Source organism: Eptatretus burgeri, chromosome 5 (assembly GCF_056783735.1).
Source record: "Eptatretus burgeri isolate ZD-2024b chromosome 5, Ebu_testis_v1, whole genome shotgun sequence".
In the NCBI taxonomy this organism is placed as follows: Eukaryota; Metazoa; Chordata; class Myxini; order Myxiniformes; family Myxinidae; genus Eptatretus; species Eptatretus burgeri.
In genome coordinates, this window is record NC_140965.1 from 23,110,049 (window position 1) to 23,133,133 (window position 23,085).

Below are 23,085 nucleotides of genomic sequence, written 5' to 3' on the forward strand. Positions count from 1 at the left end.
TGTAAAAATGAAAACTTGGAAAAGTAACAAGAGAAATCAGTGACATGCGAACACAAACTGAAGAAGACAATACATGCTCTTGTTCTCCAACCTTTGTGTGGGTCTGTACATTTTCTATGATTGAAGAAAACATGCAAATAATTCTGATTGGCTACTATCCAGCAAATGTTATATTTAATCTGATACCAACGGTCTGTGCACCTTTTGATCATAACTCGCACGTGATCTGCAATTCCAAAGGTTAATAAAAGGCATTCAGAGGCTTAAGAAAAGATGGAACATCAAACAAATCATTCTTTGTCACATTTCAGAAAAAAATATATATATATAATTTATAACTCAAGGATGAAGACAATTGTGAGCTCTACATCACTGATTGCATTCCGAAACATCTCCAGTTACGGACTTTGTCATCTCCTCCGGCTTTATGTAGAAATCACGGCTTTTCATTTCGTGTCAGGCTCTTCAATATTCCCTTTATTTTGTGTCGGTATTGTACTGTTTTGACATTATTCCCATTTGTAATTATTACTATATATCTGTTCTTCAAGCTTGTATATATTTCACCTCGGAGTTGTTGTCGCAATGTTGCATTGCAAAATAATAAACGATGATTGTGGATGGCAGCGATGAAGTAGTTATGTTTTTCACATCTCTTTTTCTGACATAGGTAATGGCTGCACTTGGAATCCCTTTCTGGCAGTGGTTTCTCGGAAGATTTGGGAAGAAAACTGCAATGTTTGTTGGCATGCTGGTGAGGAAACCACAGTGATTCCGGATTGGAAGTTTATTGGGAAAAGTTAAGATTTTGTACACACCAAGATCTTCCATGCCACACGTTATTGGAACATTGCTTGTTGGGATTTATACTGTCACCCGGTGTTTATGATCCTAAATTGTAAATGACTCTTAAAGTTTAACAATGTGATATCGGCACAGAGGAGGCCGTTTGTTCCATCGAACATGTGCCATATCTAGAGCGTAACACTCAGGATGCGGCGAGGCCAAAGCAGGCATTTTGTCTGTGGTACTGGTACACAATGACCTACTCTTTTTGGCAGATACCTTGATATAGTGAACATTGACAATCTAAATGCAGACGGACACCGAGCTCCATCATGCAGCTTTCCTCGCCGGCACTGCATCAGAATGGAAATTTTAATTTTTATTCAGCTTTATCGAAGTTGATACTCCAAACACAGAAAGCTCACAAAGATGCTTGCGACAAACTCTAATATCCTGCTTTAAAACTTACGACCACTAAAATGCTGGGAAAACTTATTATTTTGCAAATTAATATCATTAATGCTTATAAATGATTATGGAAATTGGACATTTTAATTTTTCTTTGACTTTACGGCCTTGAACTTACAATATTCTATAAGTCTATTAGTTGTCGAATTGTTGTCACTGTACTTGCGCCAACTGTGAACAAATGCCGTGGGATTCAGGGAATTAAACTTGGTTTGGGATTAACGGCCTGTAGTCGTAGGTCAGGCAGTCCATGTGTTTGGACCTTGCACTTCCACATCGAAGTAAAATAAATGGAGGTTGTGCTAACCCACTGTGGTTTTGGGCCAGTAATACTCTTTTCATTGGATTGCCCTCCGATGGATAAACTGTGATTCATTCTGTATTGATACATCATAGGATCACTATTGAGAAGTTTGTTTATTCAGTTGGAAAACTAAGCTGAGCCTTCATGCAAATCGTTCTTCGCCGTGGCCACAACCTTGTAATAAATTGTCAAGATCATATGGTGAAACAGATCGACCTGACCCTCATCAAATTTGGGTTTATCTCTGAGCTGTTATTGATACAAGGTGCACCAAGATAGAGGAAATCTATGTTTTTTTTTTTCTCTCCAATTGTTTTGAGTCCGAAACCACATTGTTTCTAAATACTGTAACCGAATTTAATATGTTCGGTTACAATATTCACATTTTGTAAAAATGTTATCAAAGCATGCCTAATGGCAGATCTGTGCAATTTGATGAACATTTTGGCTGCAAACATCGCAGCAAAAATCAAATTACAATACGTTTATAGTATGTTGGCAGACTGTAGTCTCCACAAACAAAGATGAAGGGGGGGGGGACTCTTCTTGCCTGTTGTTGTGCCAAACTTGTGTGTTTTCATTCGTGTTTGATTGGCTGAATTCACCAGTACCCTGTTCCGTACTAGCTGTGGCCATTCAAAACACAGCTGTCTCAACTCGCATTATACCTTGCGATTCATCATTTTCCCATTCTCGTTCACGATTAACAATTCACTGGATTTCGGGAAATTTTATTAAAAAAAAAAAAACAATTAAAACTATCGAGGCTCACCTGGTACTTTTTAAACAAAAAAAAAATGAGAAATTTCCTTGACCAGAAAAAAATTCTCCTTTTCATTGGTCTTACATTAATAATTCTACTACCAGACAATATAACAATAATATAGCTTTTCCAGAAGCGCATCACGTCAACCACTTCTCCAATGCAGTGCCATGTTTTTGTACACTCCAGGATGGGGCTGTATTGAAAAATAAAAAATAAAAAAAGAAAATGAAAGGAGGCTAATCGAGTGTTGGGAGGAATGCAGAGAGAAGGGGGAAGATATTTGTGGCTAAAGGGAGAGAAAAGAAAAATTTTGAACATCAAAGGAAGGTGGCATGGTCAAATAATCCCACAATATTTGCATATGTAATAAATAGATGTCCTCCAATGCAAGTTTTGACGACCACTGGAGTATTCTTCCAGAGTACACTTTTAAGAAATAAAGCATGATCTAAAAACAATGAATGTTTTATCGTTTATTGCCAACCTTGAAATGCGTTACCATTGCCGTTAAGAGTTTACGTATTGTCAATCCAAAACTATATGTAAAAATTATTACTAGTACATCCTTTATTTTTTTTAAAACAATTGATACTCTGGGAATAGGATGGTGTATGGTCTCATTAAAACGCACTAAACCATGACTTTTCTCCTCCTCTCCTTTCATGTGCATGTCTTGGCCTTCTTCATCACCAGTGGGCCATTCCGTTTCTGGTATTGATTATTATCATTCCATCCAACCTCACCATGCTCTACTTCATCGCAATGTCTTCTGGATTCAGTGTGTCAGCTGCATTCTTGCTACCCTGGTGAGCAGAAAACATTAGTCAACTTCTGCCATGACAAAAAAAGCAACAGCCATCTCCAATTTTTTTTTCTAACCGTGGTTGGTCATGGCAGGTCAATGCTGCCAGATGTTGTGGATGACTTCATCCTGAAATATCCTGAATACACGGGTCATGAAGCCATATTTTATTCCTTCTACGTTTTCTTCCTCAAGTTTGCTTCTGGGATTTCTCTGGGCATCTCAACGCTGAGCCTTGAGTGAGTACCTGGGGTCTTCACCATAAAACTTTGCATACACAAGTTTCACCGTAAAACTCACATGCAACACCCTTCACCGACGTTGTCATTTCTGTGAATCGTAGGTTGTTTTTTTTTTTTTTTTTCTCAATGGGTTTTGTACAACAGGATGGAACAGAGATAGCGTACTTATCTTTCAGTTGTTTCGTCCGAGTTGGATTCTCTGTCACATTGGCACTTTGCAGGTAATGTGTTACATAACAAAGTGCACCGCCCCTTGGATGGATGTTCAGCTCAGAACCTATCTGCTTGCATTAGATGGTTTATGTTAAAGATCGTACATTGTCTTTTGCACAGAGTAGGCAAATTATCACCTGCACCCTCAACAAATTGTAAATTCCTGTCGAAGTCACCTTCAGTCAAACATCAGGCCTTGCCAGCCAATCCGTGAAAGACTTAAACCAAGTGTACATCACCTATGAGCCATGGCCAATCCCATAAGAAGCTGAGATTATTTGGAGCCATTAATGTAGTAGTAGTAGTAGTAGTAGTAGTAGTAGTAGTAGTAGTAGTAGTAGTAGTAGTAGTAGTAGTAGTAGTAGTAGTAGTAGTAGTAGTACGAGTAGCCATCAATGTCATGTCTTGAAGATTGCTAGCCAATGAGATTGTCCCTGCCTACCACCCAGAAACAAAACTTTTCTATAAAACGTCTGTGATGAAATTTGCTTTCAAAGATGCTCGACAGCAAACTCTTTTCGAGGCCTTTATCCAAACACTTCAGGGTTAGCACTGCGCCTGCGTTGATTGGTACAGAGACCCCATTTGCGGAAACCGCTTCCAAAGTTTGACCTTGTGCATTATGGATTTGTTTTGATGATTAGTGTCATGACCGAGTCATTAAAATGCCTCTGTCGGATGGTGATTGAATCACCAGCAGCATGACGGAATTGTAACACACAGTTTGCGGCATTTGAAAAACCACAAGTCCCAGGTTCTAACTCGAGTATTGTCCTTCCGGTTCTGACTATGTGACTCATCAACTTACACGTCTTTGTTTGAGCTCAGACATGGAGCAATATGATTCTTTACTTTGGTGATGATGAACAATATATAATCATTTATAAATGGGAAACTGAAATCATGACTTCAAAGTAAACTTCCTGTTCCGAGTAGCTCCACGTGTGTGGCCGATTCGAGAGTTCCTTCCTCTAGCTCAACAAAGCAAAGTTTCCTAGACCAGGTACAATGTGTTTTACTGAACTTTCTTTTAATTCTTGTGTTGCTCTTTATGTTTTTGTCCATTTTTCTGTGCTGCAACATACCTTCTTTTGTCGAATTGTCAAATTTGTGTCCCTGTAGTCCGGGAGCCAACCTGTGTACGAGGCTGTTTTAGGGTTGGACCTTACAGCCTCTGCTATAAAATTTTACACCCCCAGGATGTTTAGATATATGTTTGCAGTTCATGAAAACCAATGTTGGCAATTCATAAGCTCTTGCGAAAAATTTTGGCGGCCGTTTTTGTTTGAGGAAGATTTGAAAAATTTGATAAAACAGCAATTGTCAATAAAATTTCTAAAAAAATTAAAAAATCACATTCATGAAAAATAAATGTGAACTAAATGTAAGAATTCAATCAGTGCATTGTAAAATGACAAAAAAAAATTGCCTTTGTGGAAGTAAACCTCGTAAAAGTACATAATTTTGTGAAAAATGCCTTAAAAATAACGTTTTTTGAAGATGGCCTTTAGAACTTTTCTCATCATAGGCAGATGCTGCATTAGAATACTAATTTCTCTTAATGTGATATGAACATGGTATCCATGGCTAATTAAAACAGCAAATTTGATTGAGTTCTATCAATTTTTAAAGAGAAAATTAACATTTTTGTCAACCAAAGTTACCCCTACCCCCAAAATCCTCTTACTCTATTGAACACAGTTCGGTTAAGGTTTGCTGGATCCAGGTTGGGTACTTCACAGTTCACTCTTCCAAAGGAAAATTCAATGGTGTTTGGAGTGACATGGCCCTGGAGCAGACATACAACAATGAAGGGAAGACATCTCTGTTCAAACGCATATCTCAGGCACCAGCTGCTCGAGATAAATATGTGAAAACAGCACCATTTCTCACAGCTGTATCAGAGAACATAAAGTCTATGGCTAATCTAGGCCAACAGGAATCTACTCATCATGGAGAAACACATAAGCAGGCAACAGAAGAACATATGCATGTTGAGGAGATCAATAAAGTGATATGCCAGCAGATGATAAACCCATTCCAGTGTAACAACCAAGTGGTTCTGCTCAATAGAGCAACTGGTGAGAAGGCTGCTTCAAAAGACTTGGTCCATGCTCAAGCTAAGGGCATGGAAGCCATTATGAAAGCAGAAGAGGTGGTCTCTATTAAGATTGAACCACTGAAGCTGGTAACTTTCTCCTCACAGAAGAAATCAAACCCATCAAGGAAACAGAGTTTAATCAGGATCTATCAAGATGAGACTGCAACTACACGTGTGCTGTGTTTCTATCGAGATGCCGACCCAGTCACAAGACAGATTGCATTTTCCCATGAGTGGACAGACTATCCATCATCCCTGTTTGAGGTTGATCCACGCTTAGCACAGGGGGTTGTAATGCACAAAGGCAACAAGTCTGATTTCGTGGCAGTGCTAATTGCTGAAGCTGAGCAGGATGTTGTTTTACAGCTGCCATCATTACCACAGAGTGACCTATACACAGTTTATCTGGTAGACACAATGGCATTTGTAAATAAATACCAAAAAATGGGTGCGAAAACATTTGGTGAACTTCCCCAGCTGTATCTTCGCAAGCAGGTGTATCCTGCAGTTGAAACCTCAAATGTGCAACTGTGTCAACATCATTGGTGATCAGTATGATTTTGATGATAGCCATACTTTGAAGGGTGATGAGCAGCAGAGGAGAAACCAGACAGACCAGGCAAGACAATTCTCACCATCCAAGAGTCTAGAAATTCCGGACTGGAATTTACTCATGAAGAATCCAAGAAATAAAGGAAATCTTCAGAACTTCATTGGCACTTCCCTTTGTGAGAGTCCTGAAGCTATTCCGGATGGAGTGACCATCATTCTTGGTAGTATGATGGAAAACAAAGGTCACACTCTTTCCATCACATCAGCATCAAGTTCAGTTCTGGACTTACCTTGTGAAGAACATGAAGAGGCAGACACAAGGATTATTGCTCATCTTGCGTATTGTGTGGAATATCTTGATCACCATCGAGCTGTTGTGCATGCAACAGATACAGACATAATTATGCTGTGTATATATCACTTCTGCTGCTTGAACACATTGCAAGAACTCTGGATACAACGGCAGAATCAATACCTACCTATTCATGAGCTGGTAGAAGTGTTGAGCAAGAAGTACCAGAAAATCCTCTTGATGTCGCAGCTACACTTCTGTGCACATATGTGTTGTGTGGATGTGACACAGAGAGCTACCCATTCAGAAGGGGAAAAGAAGAGGTCAGGTCAGGTATGGGAGCATGTGCCAGAACAGCGCGTCGCTGCGTCCACTTTCCGCCGGTACTCCAGGGGCCTCCGTCTGGCCATCCCCCAGGCAGATGCCAGGCCCATCCCCATCTCCTTGAGATGATGGTCAACCTGCTGCAACCATGAGGCACGTGGTCGGCCCACTGGCCTCCTCCACTCATGAGACTCCCTCGCTGAGAGAATCTGGTGAGCAGGATCAGCGTCAGGAAAACGAGCCACATGTCCATACAGCCGCAGCTGACGCTCACGGACTATGCAGGTAACAAATCTCATCCGAGTCTCTCTCAGCAACCGCTCGTTGGACACAAAATCCGACCAGCGATAGCCAAGGATTCTCCGAAGAGACCTGGTACCAAAGGAATTAAGTCTCCGTCTCAGATCCTTGGTCAAAGTCCAAGTCTCGCACCCATAGAGCAAGACTGGAAGTACCAAGGACCTGAAGACTCGGACTTTCGTCCTCCCGCACAGGTACCGGCAGCGCCACACCCCATGATCCAGTGAATCCATGACTCCCCAGGCCCGACCCAGACGTCTATTGACCTCCGGCTCACAACCTGCGGAGACATGAATATCACTGCCAAGGTAAGTGAATCTCTCCACGATCTCAACATCCTCACCACAAACAGACACAGACAGGACAGCAGCATCCAAGATGTCACCGAAAGCCTGGATCTTAGTTTTGACCCAAGAAATCCGTAATCCCAATGGCTCCGACTCCTCATTCAGCACCTCGAGGGCCCCCAAGAGGATGTCTAAAGTCTCCGCAAAGATGACTGCATCATCTGCAAAATCAAGGTCCGAGATCTTTACATTGCCAAACGATGCACCGCAACTTGATCTCTCCGACATCCTCCCTAAAATCCAGTCCATACAAGTGCTGAAAAGTGTGGGGGCAAGTACACATCCCTGACGAACTCCAGTAACAACTGGAAATAAGTCAGAGATGGTACCACCACACTTCACAGCACTCTCAGTACCAGAGTAGAGTTCAGACATCAGATCGATCAGTTTCGGTGGCACCCCACGAAGACCAAGAATCCTCCAGAGGACATCCCGATTCACTGAATCGAACGCTTTACAGAGATCAACATAGGCTGCAAGCAGCCCCTGCCGAAACTCTCGTCTGCGTTCGGTGAGGACACGAAGTGCAAGGATACGGTCAATCGTTGACCTCTTTGGTGTAAAGCCTGACTGCTCTGGACGCTGGTGCTCAAGCAGATGGTGGCAAACCCTATCAAGAATTATCCGAGCAAAGACCTTGCACGGCACTGAGAGCAGCGTCACCCCTCGGTAGTTTTTGCAGTCTTGGCGATCACCCTTCCCTTTCCAGAGAGGGACAACAAGGCCCCTCTTCCAGTCAGTTGGGATGATGCCTGTGTTCCTGTGAAAAGATGAGCGGCACAGGTTTCTCTGGGACTGATAGGAAACCTTCCCCACCTTGTTGATTTTGGAAGAGATAGTGAAATGGCAGCAACAGAATGTGTCATTGATGAGGCCAGAGTATACTGGACTGCTCTGCATGGCCAAAAAGGGTTCAGCTGTTTGGATACCCTCAGGCAGCATATGTTTGTCTCTTCAAAATTAGACCTTAGGTCACTGCCAGCAACAGAAGATGCGTTTTACTTCCTTGTTTTAAGAGCATTGTATCAATTGCTTCTGTATAGACGTGCACATCTCAGTGACCGAGCACTTCCCCCAGCCACAACATTTGGCAGAACCCTTATCAATGGAAAACTGGTCCCAATTCTCATGTCTAAGCCAGCCAAGCCAAACATAGACAAAACGGTGTCTTGCATGTGCAAATTATCCAAATGTCTGAAACGATGTTCATGCAAAAAGGCTGCTGTGCCTTGCTGAGTGACATGCATATGCCTTGGTCAGAGAGGTTCATGTGGTGGAGTTGTTTCAGAGAGTGACTCTTCCTCTGAAGAGGATGTTTCATGTCACAATATTGTGTTAATCCATTTCTAATTTTATCTTCCTTAAAACCATGGCATGTAAAAGTATGTTCTTGTTCCTGACCCCATTGATAGTCAAGCATTTCTGAGTTACATAAATCTTTTGTTGTTTGACATATAACCTTGTCAATTGAAGGTAGGTTAAATCTACACCAATTGTGATATAGGAAATGAACTCCTCTTTAATATGAGGGGTCATTTGTGTATATAGGTTTAGTGGTTATGATTTTAGGACAATATGAATTACCCCTACCCCCATCCTACATCTTCGCTTTTGCCAACATTTTGTTATCAGAGGGGGCTCGCAAAAGTGTTGACTGTGTTGTTGCGCAAGAGTTTCACCATTGCCAACATTGGTTTTCATATACTCAAAGGGTGTCTCTTTATGAAAATCAACACAAAAATTTTATAGCAGACCGGGCAATTTTTTTTTAATTTTGATCGGTTGGCTCCCGGACTACTGGTAATAAAGTCTGGCCTACTCATGTCGGGCTGGGAGAGTTGGGTTGTTGCTTTTTTTGCCTTTGTTGTGAACTACACGTGCTTTGTTTGCACTTCTTTTATCCCAGGTGTTGTTACTTCCGATCCTTCAACTTGATCCTCTTCCTCTCCTCGCTCAAAAACAAAAAAACCCACAAAAAAAAAACAAAGAACTTTTCTTCAATCCAGAAAAAAAAACAACTGAACTCAATTTGCCATGCAACCTCCCAGCTTTGCCCCAGCCCTGCTCCCGCTCCTTGCTCCTTTCCACATTCCTGCACCCTACCAGCAGCTCCTCCTCCTTGTCCCTAAATGTGTGGACGTCAAACATCTGACGCCGCCTCTCCAACCTGACGGATCTCTCAATCCAGGCCACTGCCAATAAACCAGACATCATCTGTTTAACAGAATCCTTCCAACCACAGGTCATCCTTGACTCCTTAGTGTCTCTCCAGCTATTGTCTCCTCCAGTTTGATCAAACTGAACCCTGTCTTGGTGGCAGAGTTGCACTTTACATAAAGAGCTGCATTTGTCACTCTGCATGTATCAAGTGTTTCAAGGTCTCGAGGGAGGATTTGCCGTTTGGAGAAATCCAGGTTGGAAAGTTCACAGATTGAGTCAGTCCCATAGAGTCACAGAAGTCATTTGCTGAGGTGTCATGGCTGGTGAAAGAGGTACCAACACCCAGCCAATTTGCATGGTCACAATTGAAATCACCACATACGAGGAAGAGAGAGTTTGGATGAGTGCTTAAAAGTGGGTCCATGTTGTCTGAGAGAGATGTAGATGGAGTCGTCACTGTTTGGAGGACGGTACAACACGCAGATGAACAAGAGATGGTGGTGGAGGGGAAGTCGCAGCTCAACATATACTCCTGGGTTCCAAGGGATTTTTGGAGACACCCACCAATGGATATCTTAATTCCGAATCTACTCATCTTCAGCATGTGGTGGTTGTTGGTGTTTCCTCTGATTTAATTGCAGTAGAATCAGGAATCCCCCAGGGGATGGTTCTTGGTTCCTTGATATTCTTACATTTCATAAATGACATAACAGCAGATATTTCATCAGGTATCTTATTATTATCTGACAACTGCTTCATGTATTATAAGAATCGGTAGTTTCTTAACATTTTCAGATTTCACTCCAGATTTAGACAGTTATTTAGTCCTCCAGATCTGATCCTCAAATCCAAAATCATATTTCGATTATATACTTTAATTAGTCGGTGAGAGTGGATTGTGTTTCCAAGGCAATGCATATTTAGTAGGCCAAATGAAAATTGTGGCCACGACCCCTGTGAAGTGAAGTTGGGCTGACCGAGGATAAGCCTTTCATGAAGGTAAGCTGTTAATTATCTTCAAAAGAAATGTTTAAATTAACTCAAACACCCAATTTTTATTCAGGCACTCCCTTGGAGTTCCCTTCATATGCATGCGAAGTTTTGGGCTGTGAGGTTTCATGGTTTTTTAGTTATGGAGGACAAACACACACACACACACACACACACTTATTTTTTTTGATTTTCATGCCTTATTTGTAATTTTAATGCATTACTCCTCACTGATGTGTTTTTTTTTTCTTCCATATTTGCACATTACTGGCTCCCTGGAATCACTGAACAATCTATCTCATTCTCCACATGCCTGAAAACATCTCTTCCATCTACCAATAATGTCTTTCTCCTTGTTAAAAAAAAAAAATCTCCCCTCTACTGCTCTTTATTACCTTAATGTTCCCAGTTTCCCTTCTAACCTGTTGTCTGATCTTGGTCACCTTGAAAAGTAACTTTTTCATCTTCTTCCAAGTCTAACTTCTTGTACCGCTCTTTACACACATCATGTTGAGCCATTGCCTCTGCTTTCAGTACCTATTTTCTCTTTGCCCTACATCTTCTGCTTTCTACTTGCTCTGGGGTTCTGTGAGGAGATCCCAGTGCTTGCCATTCCTTAAATGCTTTCTTATTGTCTTATTGCCTCCTGAACCTTTGAATTGCACCTTTCGGTTCTCCATCCCTTAGGTTTTCCGCAGACCTTAGCTGATACCCCAAGCAAGGCCTACTTTATGTGGCTCCACTCCCTTCTCCCCCACCCCCAAACATAGCGTGATGTTTTCTAGTCCTACCAGCTTCCTCCTTGAAACTAGTTAAATTGGCAATCTGTAACTTTCACATCCTGTTGCTCTCCCACTTTCATTTTGTGATGGCTCCCATTTTGACCAGTTTCCAACTTTACACTAAAACTGATGCTGACTCACTGCTGCCTCCCTAATAATCTCACTGCTGCCTCCCTGCCTCCCTAATAATCCAGGAAGACACGTCTATTTTTGTCTCATGAGGAAATAATCGATCTGGATGCTGTGTGGCCCATGTTTGAAACTGATCCTATGTTCTTCCTTTGAACAAAAAAAAGTTCCAAATTTGTGCTATCTCCAAAATATATTTTCCTCCCTCATTTATGGTCCCAATGCCCTCCCGCCTTGTCCTTCTTGATAACATCCTATTTCATGACACCTATGCTTCTTCAAATCACTTCCAGAAATCACCCCTAACCCCTCCTTTCATCCTCTGGAAAACATGGCACCAAGTCCTCTGTACCAATGGTCCTCAAAAGGTGGACTGGTCCGGACTGTCAAGATAATCATTGGTCTGCACTTCGGAGGTAATCCTACCTGCTTTGTGCTTCGGATCATTGTCCTGCAGAAATATGAATCACCTACCCAGGTTCAGATTCACGGCTGACTCAAGCAGGTTTTCATCAAGGATTCTCCTGTTTTTGGAATGTCCATTGTCCCTTATCTCCCGATGAGCTTGCCAGTCCCGGCTGATGAAAATCAGCCTCATAACGTGATGCTGCCACCACCATGCTTGACAGTAGGGATGGTGTTGACTGCGTGATGTGCAGTGTTAAGTTGGTGCCACACGTAATGCTTTGAATTTAGACTAAAAAGTTCAATTTTTGTCTTGTCTGTGAAAATAAGCATCTTGATGATGCTGCAGGCATGTGGAGAAACGTTTTGTGGTCAAACTCCGTACGAGCTTTTAGATGCATATTTTTTCAGTAATGGCTTCTTTCTTGCCACCTATCCATGGAGACCAGCTTTGTGAAGGGAATGGAATATTGATTGATGAACACTGACCCTCATCTCGGACATAGAGCTTTGCAGATTTTCAAAGTCAATGTTGGATTTACAGTGACATCCCGAACCAGTTTTCTGCTTTCCCGGCTGCTGAGTTTGGATGGACGGCTTGATCTGGGTTGAGTCTGGGTGGTCAGACATGTCTTCCACTTAATGATGATTTCACCGTACTCAAAGGGATAATGAGTGACTATGAAATCTTCTTATAGCCCTCTCCTGAACGGTGCTTCTCCACCACTTTATGTCTGACTTCTTTGGAAAGCTTCTTGGTCTTCATGTTTGCCTTGCTGGTTGACCAAGTGAGTTTCACCTTAAAACTCCTGAGATACTAAAAGTGGGGGAGCTTATTTTTAAATGGATTTTTTGAAAAACTGCCATCAGGGAGACGCTTTCCTTCTATGCTTATGAAGAACATTTTCAAAAAGTCATTTGGACCATGTGCAATTTCAATGTTAAGTTCAAATTTTTTTTAGCCATTTCGCTGTTTTGTCCATCTTCCATATTTTACCTGTTATTCTCATTTCTTATGATGTTTTGAACTTACGGTGTCACTGAAGAGGAAGTTCCCTGGATACGGAACAATAAAGATTATTATTATTATTATTTTAAGTTAAGCCACTGATTATGAACAGATACAGGTGAAACTTATTACACTTATTTTGTAACCTTTCAAACATATAATTTGCTCCTCAAGTGATGTCGGGTTAATTAGGGAAAGGGTTTGAATACCTATGTAACTGAGAATCATCTGATTTTTCTCTGTTAATCTAAGTTATTCACATTTTATCTGCATTTTTTTTTTAGCTTTATCACTTTGTAGTAGTTTGTGAAGATACTATGTATTAAGTTTGATTTGAAAGTTTCATGAAATAAGCTCAGGTGGCTTCAACATGTGAAAACTTTGAAGGGGGTGAATACTTTTGCGGGTCATTGTACCCCAAATGACCCCATTCCCAAGCATTTCTTTTTCCAGGTTGTTGTGATTTCCCCACCCCCTCCCTCTCCATCACCTCTTTTCGTTTGTTAGCTGTTGGTTGGTTTGTTCCTTCTCTGTTTCATTCAGCTTTCCCCTTACTCCTCTTCCTGTGTTTCATTCAGATTGTGTGCAGCTTGTTCACCCCAACATGTACTTCTCTCATTGTGGATTCCATGAGCCTCAATCGTGTTTCCCAAAAATAAATTAAATTTTTTTATTTGTTGGCAGCACATATCTGTTGCATTTCTCACATCATTTTATTTCCTGATTTAAGTTAATTAAAATACATTTTATCAAATAAAATGAGGGGCCGGATAATGAAAGCTGAACTACGACAAGAGTAATAGAATATTTTAAAACTTTGATCGAAAGGTCGATCTGAACAATGTAGCATGATATTGTGCAGTGAAAATGCATGGTGTGCTCCGATTCTGACAAACTTGGCTAATTTGATGTGATGACCATAAATTACATTAATGCATTGGTCATATAATTATTTTTACTTAACTATCCATCAAAGAACAACGTATGACTTCATTGTGTTTGATCATTATATTTGTTTTTCTGACATTTATCGTATTTGTTCTTGTATGTTATGCTGAGTACAATGTTAGATATCTGGAATTGGATCTAACGACCTCCTCCTTCTTGTTCTCCCTGCCATTACCGAATTTTCTTTGCAGTTTTGCCGGATACAAGATTGGGTCATGTGATCAGCCAGAGAACGTGGCGTTTACGTTAAAGATGCTCGTGTCTCCGGTGCCCATCGCGCTTATATTGCTGGGACTTCTACTCTTTAGGTTGTACCCTATTAATGAGCAGAGAAGAAGAGAAATCATCAAAGGGCTGGAACAACTTAAGTAAGTTCAGCGTGGGACGCGGTGGTGGCAATACAAAACTTTTGAAATCGTGAATGAATGCTAAACAAGGCCTTTTGCGCATGTACTGTGTCCACTTACTCAGTTTGGCTCACCGGGCACATTGAACCTGCTGTTACTAGCACGGAATTTGTAATTCAAATCGTCTTTTGAACATATTTTTCTGCATTTGGACAAAAGAGTTGAAATTTCAAAATGCTCAACTATAATCAAATAGTTTTCCCAAATGTAAATCGGAATACAGGAAGACAAATATCCTTTATTGAGAGTTGACGGATTCTGAGTTCATACCATTAACTGTTGGTACATTTTAGCTTCAGTCGTGGATACCACACACACACACACACACACACACACACACACACACACACACACACACACACACACACACACACACACACACACACACACACACACACACGGATGGTTGGTTCACTCCACCCTTCTCTTTTTTGTTATTGTGCAATGTCACGGCTCGTGGAAGAGAGGGAACACGGAATGAATCAGGACACAACAGAACAAAAGGAACAGTCGAGACAGGGGGAAACACCAACAGCCATTGATTGATCCCAAATGAGGACAATATGCCAGAGAAAATGAACACGAATGGCAAAATACAGAAAATGCATTCCGATCACCATCTTAAAACCAATATGGTCATTTATTTTGGTTTTTGTCATTCAAATTGCTCAGATTATCAACAACAAAACGTTTTACGAACATTTTCCCATTTTTTCACAGGGTTGGTCTCACGATGGCATTCCTCAATACCAATCTGTGCACTGTATGAGTTTCGTGCAACTCCAAACATTCCGATTCTTCCTTGACATTGTCAATCGATGACTTTTTAGTACGTCCGCTCTTCCTTATTTCTACCATGAGCTTTATTTGCTTTCTCTACATCTCCATCTTCTGGCCTTCGTTGCACATGACCATCCCGCCAAAGTCTTCTCTTCCCAAGTTCTTCACCATTATCGATTTTAATCTCTTCCTGATTTCTGAGCTCAGACATCTTTGAAATTTATTTAATTTATCTTTTTTCTACAGTGACTGTGCACTTGCATATTGTTACGGCTGTGGAAATTCGCAAACCACCATTCAGGGCCCGTAGGTGAGATATCTCTAAGTACATGTGTAGTTAGCCCAAAACCCATTGTTTAGAGGGAATTTATGTGATTCATTCGGGCTGCGATGCTTTGAGATAGCCGTTTTTCTGTTCTATCTTTATTTTGAACCAACCACGTCTCAACCGCCATAAGCATCAAACCACCACCGATAAACCTTCCACCACCCTCACCTCTCTCCTTCGACAGCCATTCCCACACCACCTGTGAACATTGAGCATCGGGCTGTCTTGGGCTCGTTCAAGATAAGCACCGAGCCGCAAGTGCAAAAGCGGCCTTTCCGAGGGAGAATTTGGATCAAGAATGCTACACGCCCACTTCTGATCCGTCCAATCAGCAAGCGCGGAGCGGCTTCCCCCGCCTCCAGGCGCGTCTGTGTGAAATCCATATATGCAAATTCGAGGATCAGGGGAGGTTCACGCCCACTTTTCCTCCATCCAATTGGCGAGCATGGCTCCGCCCCCGAGGTCATTCTGATCCGGAAATTTGTATATTGTTTCTCCTGCCGGCCTATAAAACGGCGAGCACCAGGCGAATCGTGGCAGAGTCAGTTTTGGTGGAAGAGTCAGTTTTTGGTTGGAAGAGCAGAGTGTGGCAGCAGCAGAGTGTGGCAGCAGCAGAGTGTGGTAGAGTGTGGAGTTGGGTGGCGAAGGCATCGAGTTGGGTTCTGCAGTTGGCTGAGGCGAGTTGTGGGAAGAGGCCGAGGAGCTCGGGTCCGAGGCAAGAAGGTCGGCGACGAGGTCGCGGTGGGAGATCGCTCGTCGTGGGACCCAAGCCAGCCAGCCGTTCTCCCTCCCCCAGGGCATCAACAATTCCCCCTTTTTCCCCCGTGCTGAGATAGTGCAACCAAGGGGACCCCGTTCCCACCCCACTCCAAGCGTCGTGCCAACGAAACCCGCGGAGCACAGAGTCAGGGCACAGCCACGCGGCCACGTCTGCGGCTCGTCCGCCAACGCGTCACAAGGACGCGGGTAGGACCCACCCGGTCTCGCGGACCTGGCCGCTCCTTCAGGTCCCACGCACATATTGGCCTACAGGCCCGTCTGCCCCCTTGTCTATGAGGGTGGCTTCTTTCCTTTGCTTTTGAGTAAATGTGTGTTGGCGCCGTCTGTAAAGTAGAACTGTATAAGTGTTGGCGTGTGTGCGCGTAGTCCGTAGTAACTCTGCGTCATTGTTTCTTTTGTTTTACTGCTATAGGTGCATTTTGACTGTTTGGCTGTATATGTGTGCTTTCCGTGTGTCACGTAATAAATGTGCATTGTGTGAACTGTTTTCCCGTTTTGCTTCGTCTTTTCTTTATTGACCCTCCATCCTGCTTCACGTAAAGGGTTTGTAGTGGACTTAATACGCCCGATAATTAATCGGAACCGTCGAGGCCGACGATAACACCGCTCGGTTATCCCGATAGCACGGAACGGCCCGCTTAAGCGGTTCGTGTCTGGAGTTGGCCTGCGGCGAGGTACGATCGCCCGGTCGACCATCCGCGCAGGTACTTAGGTAGATCGAATTTGGCGAGCGACCCTATCCTGCGCGGGTGGGCAATTGGCACGATCGTGGTGAGGTTAAACCCCCACCCGTGACTAGCTCCCGGCGTTGGTCCGAGAGGGTCACGACTGACTTGTCCGTTCCGGTGGGCGAGGCGGCCGCCATTTGAGTCGAAGGCCGATCGCATGCCGGCGGGCGAAAATTCACAACAATATTATGCTGAGTGAAAAGTACTCTCGAGCGGAAATGTGTGTTATCAAGCTCACCTACCTTCCATTCCTCCATCGCTTGTGAATTTATTTGTTCCCCTCACCAGAGGAGAGGGCATAGTATTTTGGTCCATTTGTTATTTGGTGAAATAATTTTGCCAAGTATGTTGGTTTTGAGAGTGTCTGTCTGTCTGTTTTTGTGATATGATTTTTGTCCACAGTTTTCAAGAAATCGTTCTGAATTTGTTTGCGTATGTAGGTGACCGGCCAAGGACAGCAAAGCTTAATTTTGGTCAGAATCCGGATCCGGATACGAGAATTTTTTAGTGATTCTTCACCATTGAGAGATAAGGACAAAAACGATAGTTCTCTAAAAGATATCTAAAAAAGTTGTGGATGGATTTGGTGTACAACAAGGAAAAATTGATTCGATTTTGGTGAAGATCCGGTTCCGGATCTGTACAGGAGAAAGTTATTTTATTTTTTTCAAAGTGATTCTTCACCATTGAGAGATGGGGCTAAAATAAAACAATATTGCATGATATCTTAAAACGTTGTGGATGGATTCAGACAAAACTTGGTGGACAGGTTGGGTGTGTGACAAGGACAAATTGGTTTGATTTTGGTGAAGATCCAGATCTGAATCCGGATACAAGAATTTAAATAAAATAAAAAAAAAGTAATTCTTCACATTTGAGAGATGGGTCCAAAAACGATATACAGCACAATGTATGAAAAAGTTGTGGACGGATTCGGATGAAACTGGGTGAATGAGCTGGTTCGGTGACGAGAAGAAGCTGATTTGATTTTGATGAAGGTCCGGATTCAGATCCGGCCTATCAGTGGGATACAAAACGTGACCTGTTCAGTCTGGTGGAGGTAGGTGCTCTACCGAGTGACGTTCGGTTTCACCGAGTGTTTCTGGATGAGTGATTTCTAGTTTGTTTGTTACTTGTGTCGTCAATGATTCGCACGCACTGGATGTGCCCAAAAAAACCCCCAAAAACCAAACCCTCTGTTTTATTGATCATGAAGCATTTTACCCGTCGCATTGCTGATGGATTTAATTGAAAGACAACATATTGTACTATTCAAACATTCTTCTCTATTCATTCTATCATTTGCCCAAGGTCATCTTCCATCTGCTTGGAAGTCGGCAAACCTCACCTTCATCAACCATCTATGTTGCTTATACATTATTGATTATGGGGGTAGATGAACTGATTTAATAGTACAGATAGGATTGTATAGTGTAGCATGGTCCGTGGATGGATAGAAGCATCTCAATGTAAATGAGCCAGGGAATCTGTCAGCTAAAGTGTTACGTGTCACCACTTGAGGGGTGGTGCGGTGTTAATTAGCTAAGGGAGTAAAAATAGTCTCTCCTGTATGTGATTCCCCTCTGTGATTTTTCCCAATGTTTTTATATTCTAAGGTCAGGTCAGGTATGAGAGCATGCACCAGAGCAGCGCGTCGCTGCGTCCACTTTCCGCCAATACTCCAGAGGCCTCCGTCTGGCCATCCCACAAGCAGATGCCTAGCCCATCCCATCTCTTTGAGATGCCGATCAACCTGCTGCAACCACGAGGCACGTGGTCGGCCCATTGGCCTCCTCCACTCACGAGACTCCCTCGATGAGAGAATCTGGTGAGCAGCATCAGCGTCAGGAAAACAAGCCACATGTCCATACAGCCGCAGCTGACGCTCACGGACTATGCAGGTATCAAATCTCATTTGAGTCTCTCTCAGCAACCGTTCGTTGGACACAAAGTCCGACCAGCGATAGCCAACGATTCTCCGAAGAGACATGGTACCAAAGGAATTAAGTCTCAGTGTCAGATTCCTGGTCAACATCCAAGTCTCACATCCTGAGAGCAAGACTGGAAGCACCAAGGACCTGAAGACTTGGACTTTCCTCCTCCCACACAGGCACCGGCAGCGCCACACCCCATTATCCAGCGAATCCATGACTCCCCAGACCCGACCCAGACGTCTGTTGACCTCTGGCTCACAGCCGGCAGAGACATGAATATCACTGCCAAGGTAAGTGAATCTCTCCACGACCTCAACATCCTCACCACAAACAGGCACAGACAGGACAGCAGCATCCAAGATGTCATTGAAAGCCTGAATCTTAGTTTTGACCCAAGAAACCCGTAATCCCAGTGGCTCTGACTCCTCATTCAGCACCCCGAGGGCCCCCAAAAGGATCATCTGCGAAATCAAGGTCAGAGATCTTGACATTCCCAAACGATGCACCGCAGCTTGATCTCTCTGACATCCTCCCTAAAATCCAGTCCATACAAGTGCTGAAAAGTGTGGGGGCCAGTACACACCCCTGACAAACTCCAGTAACAAATGGAAATAAGTCAGAGATGGTACCACCACATCTCACAGCACTCTCAGCACCACAGTAGAGTTCAGACATCAGATCGATCAGCTTTTCTGGCACCCCACGAAGACCAAGAATCCTCCAGAGGGCATCCCGATTCACTGATCAAATGCTTTACAGAGATCAACATAAGCTGCAAGCAGCCCCTTCAGAAACGCTCGTCGGCGTTCGGTGAGGACCAGAAGATCAAGGATACGGTCAATCGTTGGCCTATTTGGTGTAAAACCTGACTGCTCTGGATGCTGGTGCTCAAGCAGATGGTGGTGAACCCTATCAAGAATTATCTGAGCAAAGACCTTGCCCGGCACTGAGAGCAGTGTCACCCCTCAGTAGTTGCTGCAGTGTTGGGGATCACCCTTCCCTTTCCAGAGAAGGACAACAAGGCCCCTCTTCCACTCAGTTGGGATGATTCCTGTGTTCCAGGCAGAGCACAGAACTTCATGCAACGACACGAGGGCAGCATTTCCACCAGCCTTGAGAAGTTCAGCATGGATGCCACAGATCCCTGGAGTTTTACCCCATTTCAACCAGTTCACCATAGCCTGTGTTTCCACAAACGAAGGTGGACCACAGTTGATTGGAGGGTCAGCAACAGGGATTGTAACACCCCTGACATTCAACTCGACAGGTGGTGGACCAACCTGGTACAGCCTCTCAAAGTAACCAGCCCAGTGGGCCTTCACTTCGGACTCCTCTGTCAAGAGCTTACCACCCTCTGCTCTAACTGCAGTACACCGAGGGACGGGCTCGGATGAACGCAATGCACGAATTCCCCTGTAAGCAGGACGAGAATCACTTGACCACAGGTGATGCTCTACCCCTCACAGATTCATCACACATAGGCTTCCTTGTCCGTCCTTAGCGCACGTACCTTTTTACGCCTCAGCTTCCTGAACCACTCAGTTCTGCCATTCAGCCTGGCCTTGTGACTAGTCAATGGTATCCAGTGTCCCTTGAGAGACAAAATTCTTCTTCGCCCTCCAGTGAGTTCCAAGACATCCACCGACGACTTCAAGGACGGTGTTCCTGAAGGCACTCCACAACTCTTCAGGATCTCCAGAACCACCCAGACCCCCAAATTCTGCTCAGCCTGTTCACAAAGTACTCAGCCACCCTCTCATCCATGAGCTTGCCAACATCCAGCTGAGGCTGGGATGGTACCATTCTCCTGGATTTAAGGTGCAACTTAAGAGTTGCTACAACAAGCCGGTGGTCAGTATTGAGGAACTGAGCACTCCAGTAGACCCTGCAGTTCTGGATCATCCTCCAGCTACCATCAACGAGCACATGGTCAATCTCCTTTGCCACACCGCCAGCGTTGGAATCCCAAGTCCAGCGATGAGCTTGTGGGCGCTGACACCATGAACCAGCCACCCTAAATCCATGACTTCTTGCAAAGTCAAGGAACTTAGTCCTCTTCTGCTTCACAGTTCCCAACACGTGGGGACCAACACATGTCTCATACCCATCCCTATCAGTTCCAGTCGATGCATTGAAATCCCCCAAGACTAGAAGTGTATCTCGTCTGGGGCACTGATCAACCACAGACTCGAGTGTGGCGTAGAATGCATCCTTCACGGTGAGATCACTCGCCTCAGTCGGAGCATAAACAGAGACCAGGGAAATGACACCTAAGGAAATGACGAATCCTTCGTCTCAAAATACGCTCGTTGACCGGTGTTACCTCAATTATCATTGGAATCAGCTTATTGGACACAACTATAGCAACTCCATGGACATGGTAACCATCAGAGCGACCAGACCAATAATATGTGTGACCACCCATCATGATCTCGCTGCAATCTGGTTTCCGAACCTCAGGGGGTGCTACAATACCTGCCACCAACATCCTCATAAAAAAGTAACCCAACTGCTGGACGACGTCCACAGACACAGTTTGGTACTTCAGTACATATGGATGGCCATTGGCTCACAAGGAGCTCCTCCGCCCTTTGACAGGTTTTGTTCTTCATCCTGCTGGGTGTCCATATCATACACCCTCCTCACCAAGAAACTTGTTGGGGGAGACTGTTTAGTCACCGACAACCCGAGCATGAAACAGGTTAGTACAGGTTTACATGGTACCTGTTGTAAGTCACAGATATATTCTGACCTGACCTGATTAGTGGAGGTTGACGTTTTGGCTTCACACTCTCTGGAGACGTGTCCAGTGCAAAAAAAGCAAGTGATCTCCACAGCTGACTTGTAATACCCTCTGCCGCCACCACCGGGTGGTGCTCCACAATACACATTTACATGGAGAATTTTGTCACCCTTCCTTCCCGAACCCCCACGACTACAGATGAAACCAAGTAGCTCATGTTTACCACGAGGTTGAACTTGGTCCATGTGCCAAGTTTGATGGCAATTGGCCCAGTAGTTTTGGTGTTACACACACACACACACACACACACACACACACACACACACACACACACACACACACACACACACACACACACACACACACACACACACAGACAGTAAATGCCATTTATTTATTTCATTCTTGAAATAAGCAAACTCAAAGGAAAGTAAAGTGCTGAAAATTGACATAAAAGGGCAAAATACACCAATAAATTTAGTCTTTGGTTGGTGTTTGTGCAATATTGATGTCTGGTTGATGAATCCTTTCCGCGTTGCCTTGCAGGGTCGAGAAAGCTAAAATGGAGTGCGAAGATGTGAAACACTGCATCGTCCAGAGGTGAACAACTTTCGATCCCGGCACAAACATGGAAACGGAACTATGAAACACTGTTGCAAACATCTGCGTTGCTGGACCCATCGAGTTGTGGTTTTTAACTGTAATGTTATTTGTACTTTTAAACTTCACTAACTATACTTGATCCTGCGAGTGTACGGAGAGGTTGAGTGTTGCTTTTGGAGCGTTGTCAAGTGTTTGAAACCCAAACTAGTGTATCCACAAGTGACTTGAATTTGCGCCCCACGTTTCAGAGAATGTTCAGCTGTGAATATCGGGGGGTGAGGGGGTGGGGAAGGGGGGTAATCGTTATTTTGTTTTCTCCAATTGTAAATGTTGTACACTTTATTACCTTGTAAATATTGTGGTTGGACCACCAAATACAGAAAATTATGTTTATTTTTTGCCTCAGGTAATTTTCGAACTAAAAATTAGGTTTTTTTTTGTTTTGGACTAATTGGGTGGTTTCTTGAATAAAATAAAATAAAATAAAAAACACGATGTTTGAATAAATGGTTTTGAGTTTGAACTCCTGCAGATGGTGCTTCAGGATTTTGATTTGCTATATCAAGGTTGGCAACCAGGAGGAGGAAGAAAATCCACTTTGTTTATTTTCTCCGCTCACTACCGAGAGAAAGCAACATCCCTCGTAAGGTGTCGTCGGTAACCAGAGTTCCCCAGGTAGTTACGTCACTTCATGCCTGGTGTTGGCTTAATGGTTATGGTGGTGGGGTTTGGGATCCTAGGATACTGAGTTCAAATCCCACTCTGCTGTTGAATTAATACCAGGTGGGGTTGACTCTGCCTGTCATCCTTCCGAGGTCGGAAAGATGAGTGTCAGCTTGCTGGTATCCTGCGTCGGAGTTGC

General features: G+C 43.6%; 1 protein-coding gene across 2 annotated transcripts in view; it reads left to right on the top strand.

Moving 5' to 3' along the window:
• MFSD2A (MFSD2 lysolipid transporter A, lysophospholipid) overlaps positions 1 to 22,754 on the top strand; it is a 97,803-nt gene extending 75,049 nt beyond the window's left edge. For both annotated transcript variants that reach the window (XM_085881080.1, XM_085881079.1), the window contains exons 10-14: positions 671 to 754; positions 3,018 to 3,130; positions 3,222 to 3,365; positions 14,112 to 14,288; positions 22,167 to 22,754. In XM_085881080.1, the coding sequence (XP_085737206.1) occupies positions 671 to 754; positions 3,018 to 3,130; positions 3,222 to 3,365; positions 14,112 to 14,288; positions 22,167 to 22,224 (576 nt within the window). In that variant the 3' untranslated portion in view covers positions 22,225 to 22,754. The remainder of the gene's footprint in view (positions 1 to 670; positions 755 to 3,017; positions 3,131 to 3,221; positions 3,366 to 14,111; positions 14,289 to 22,166) is intronic.
• Positions 22,755 to 23,085: the final 331 nt, after the last annotated feature.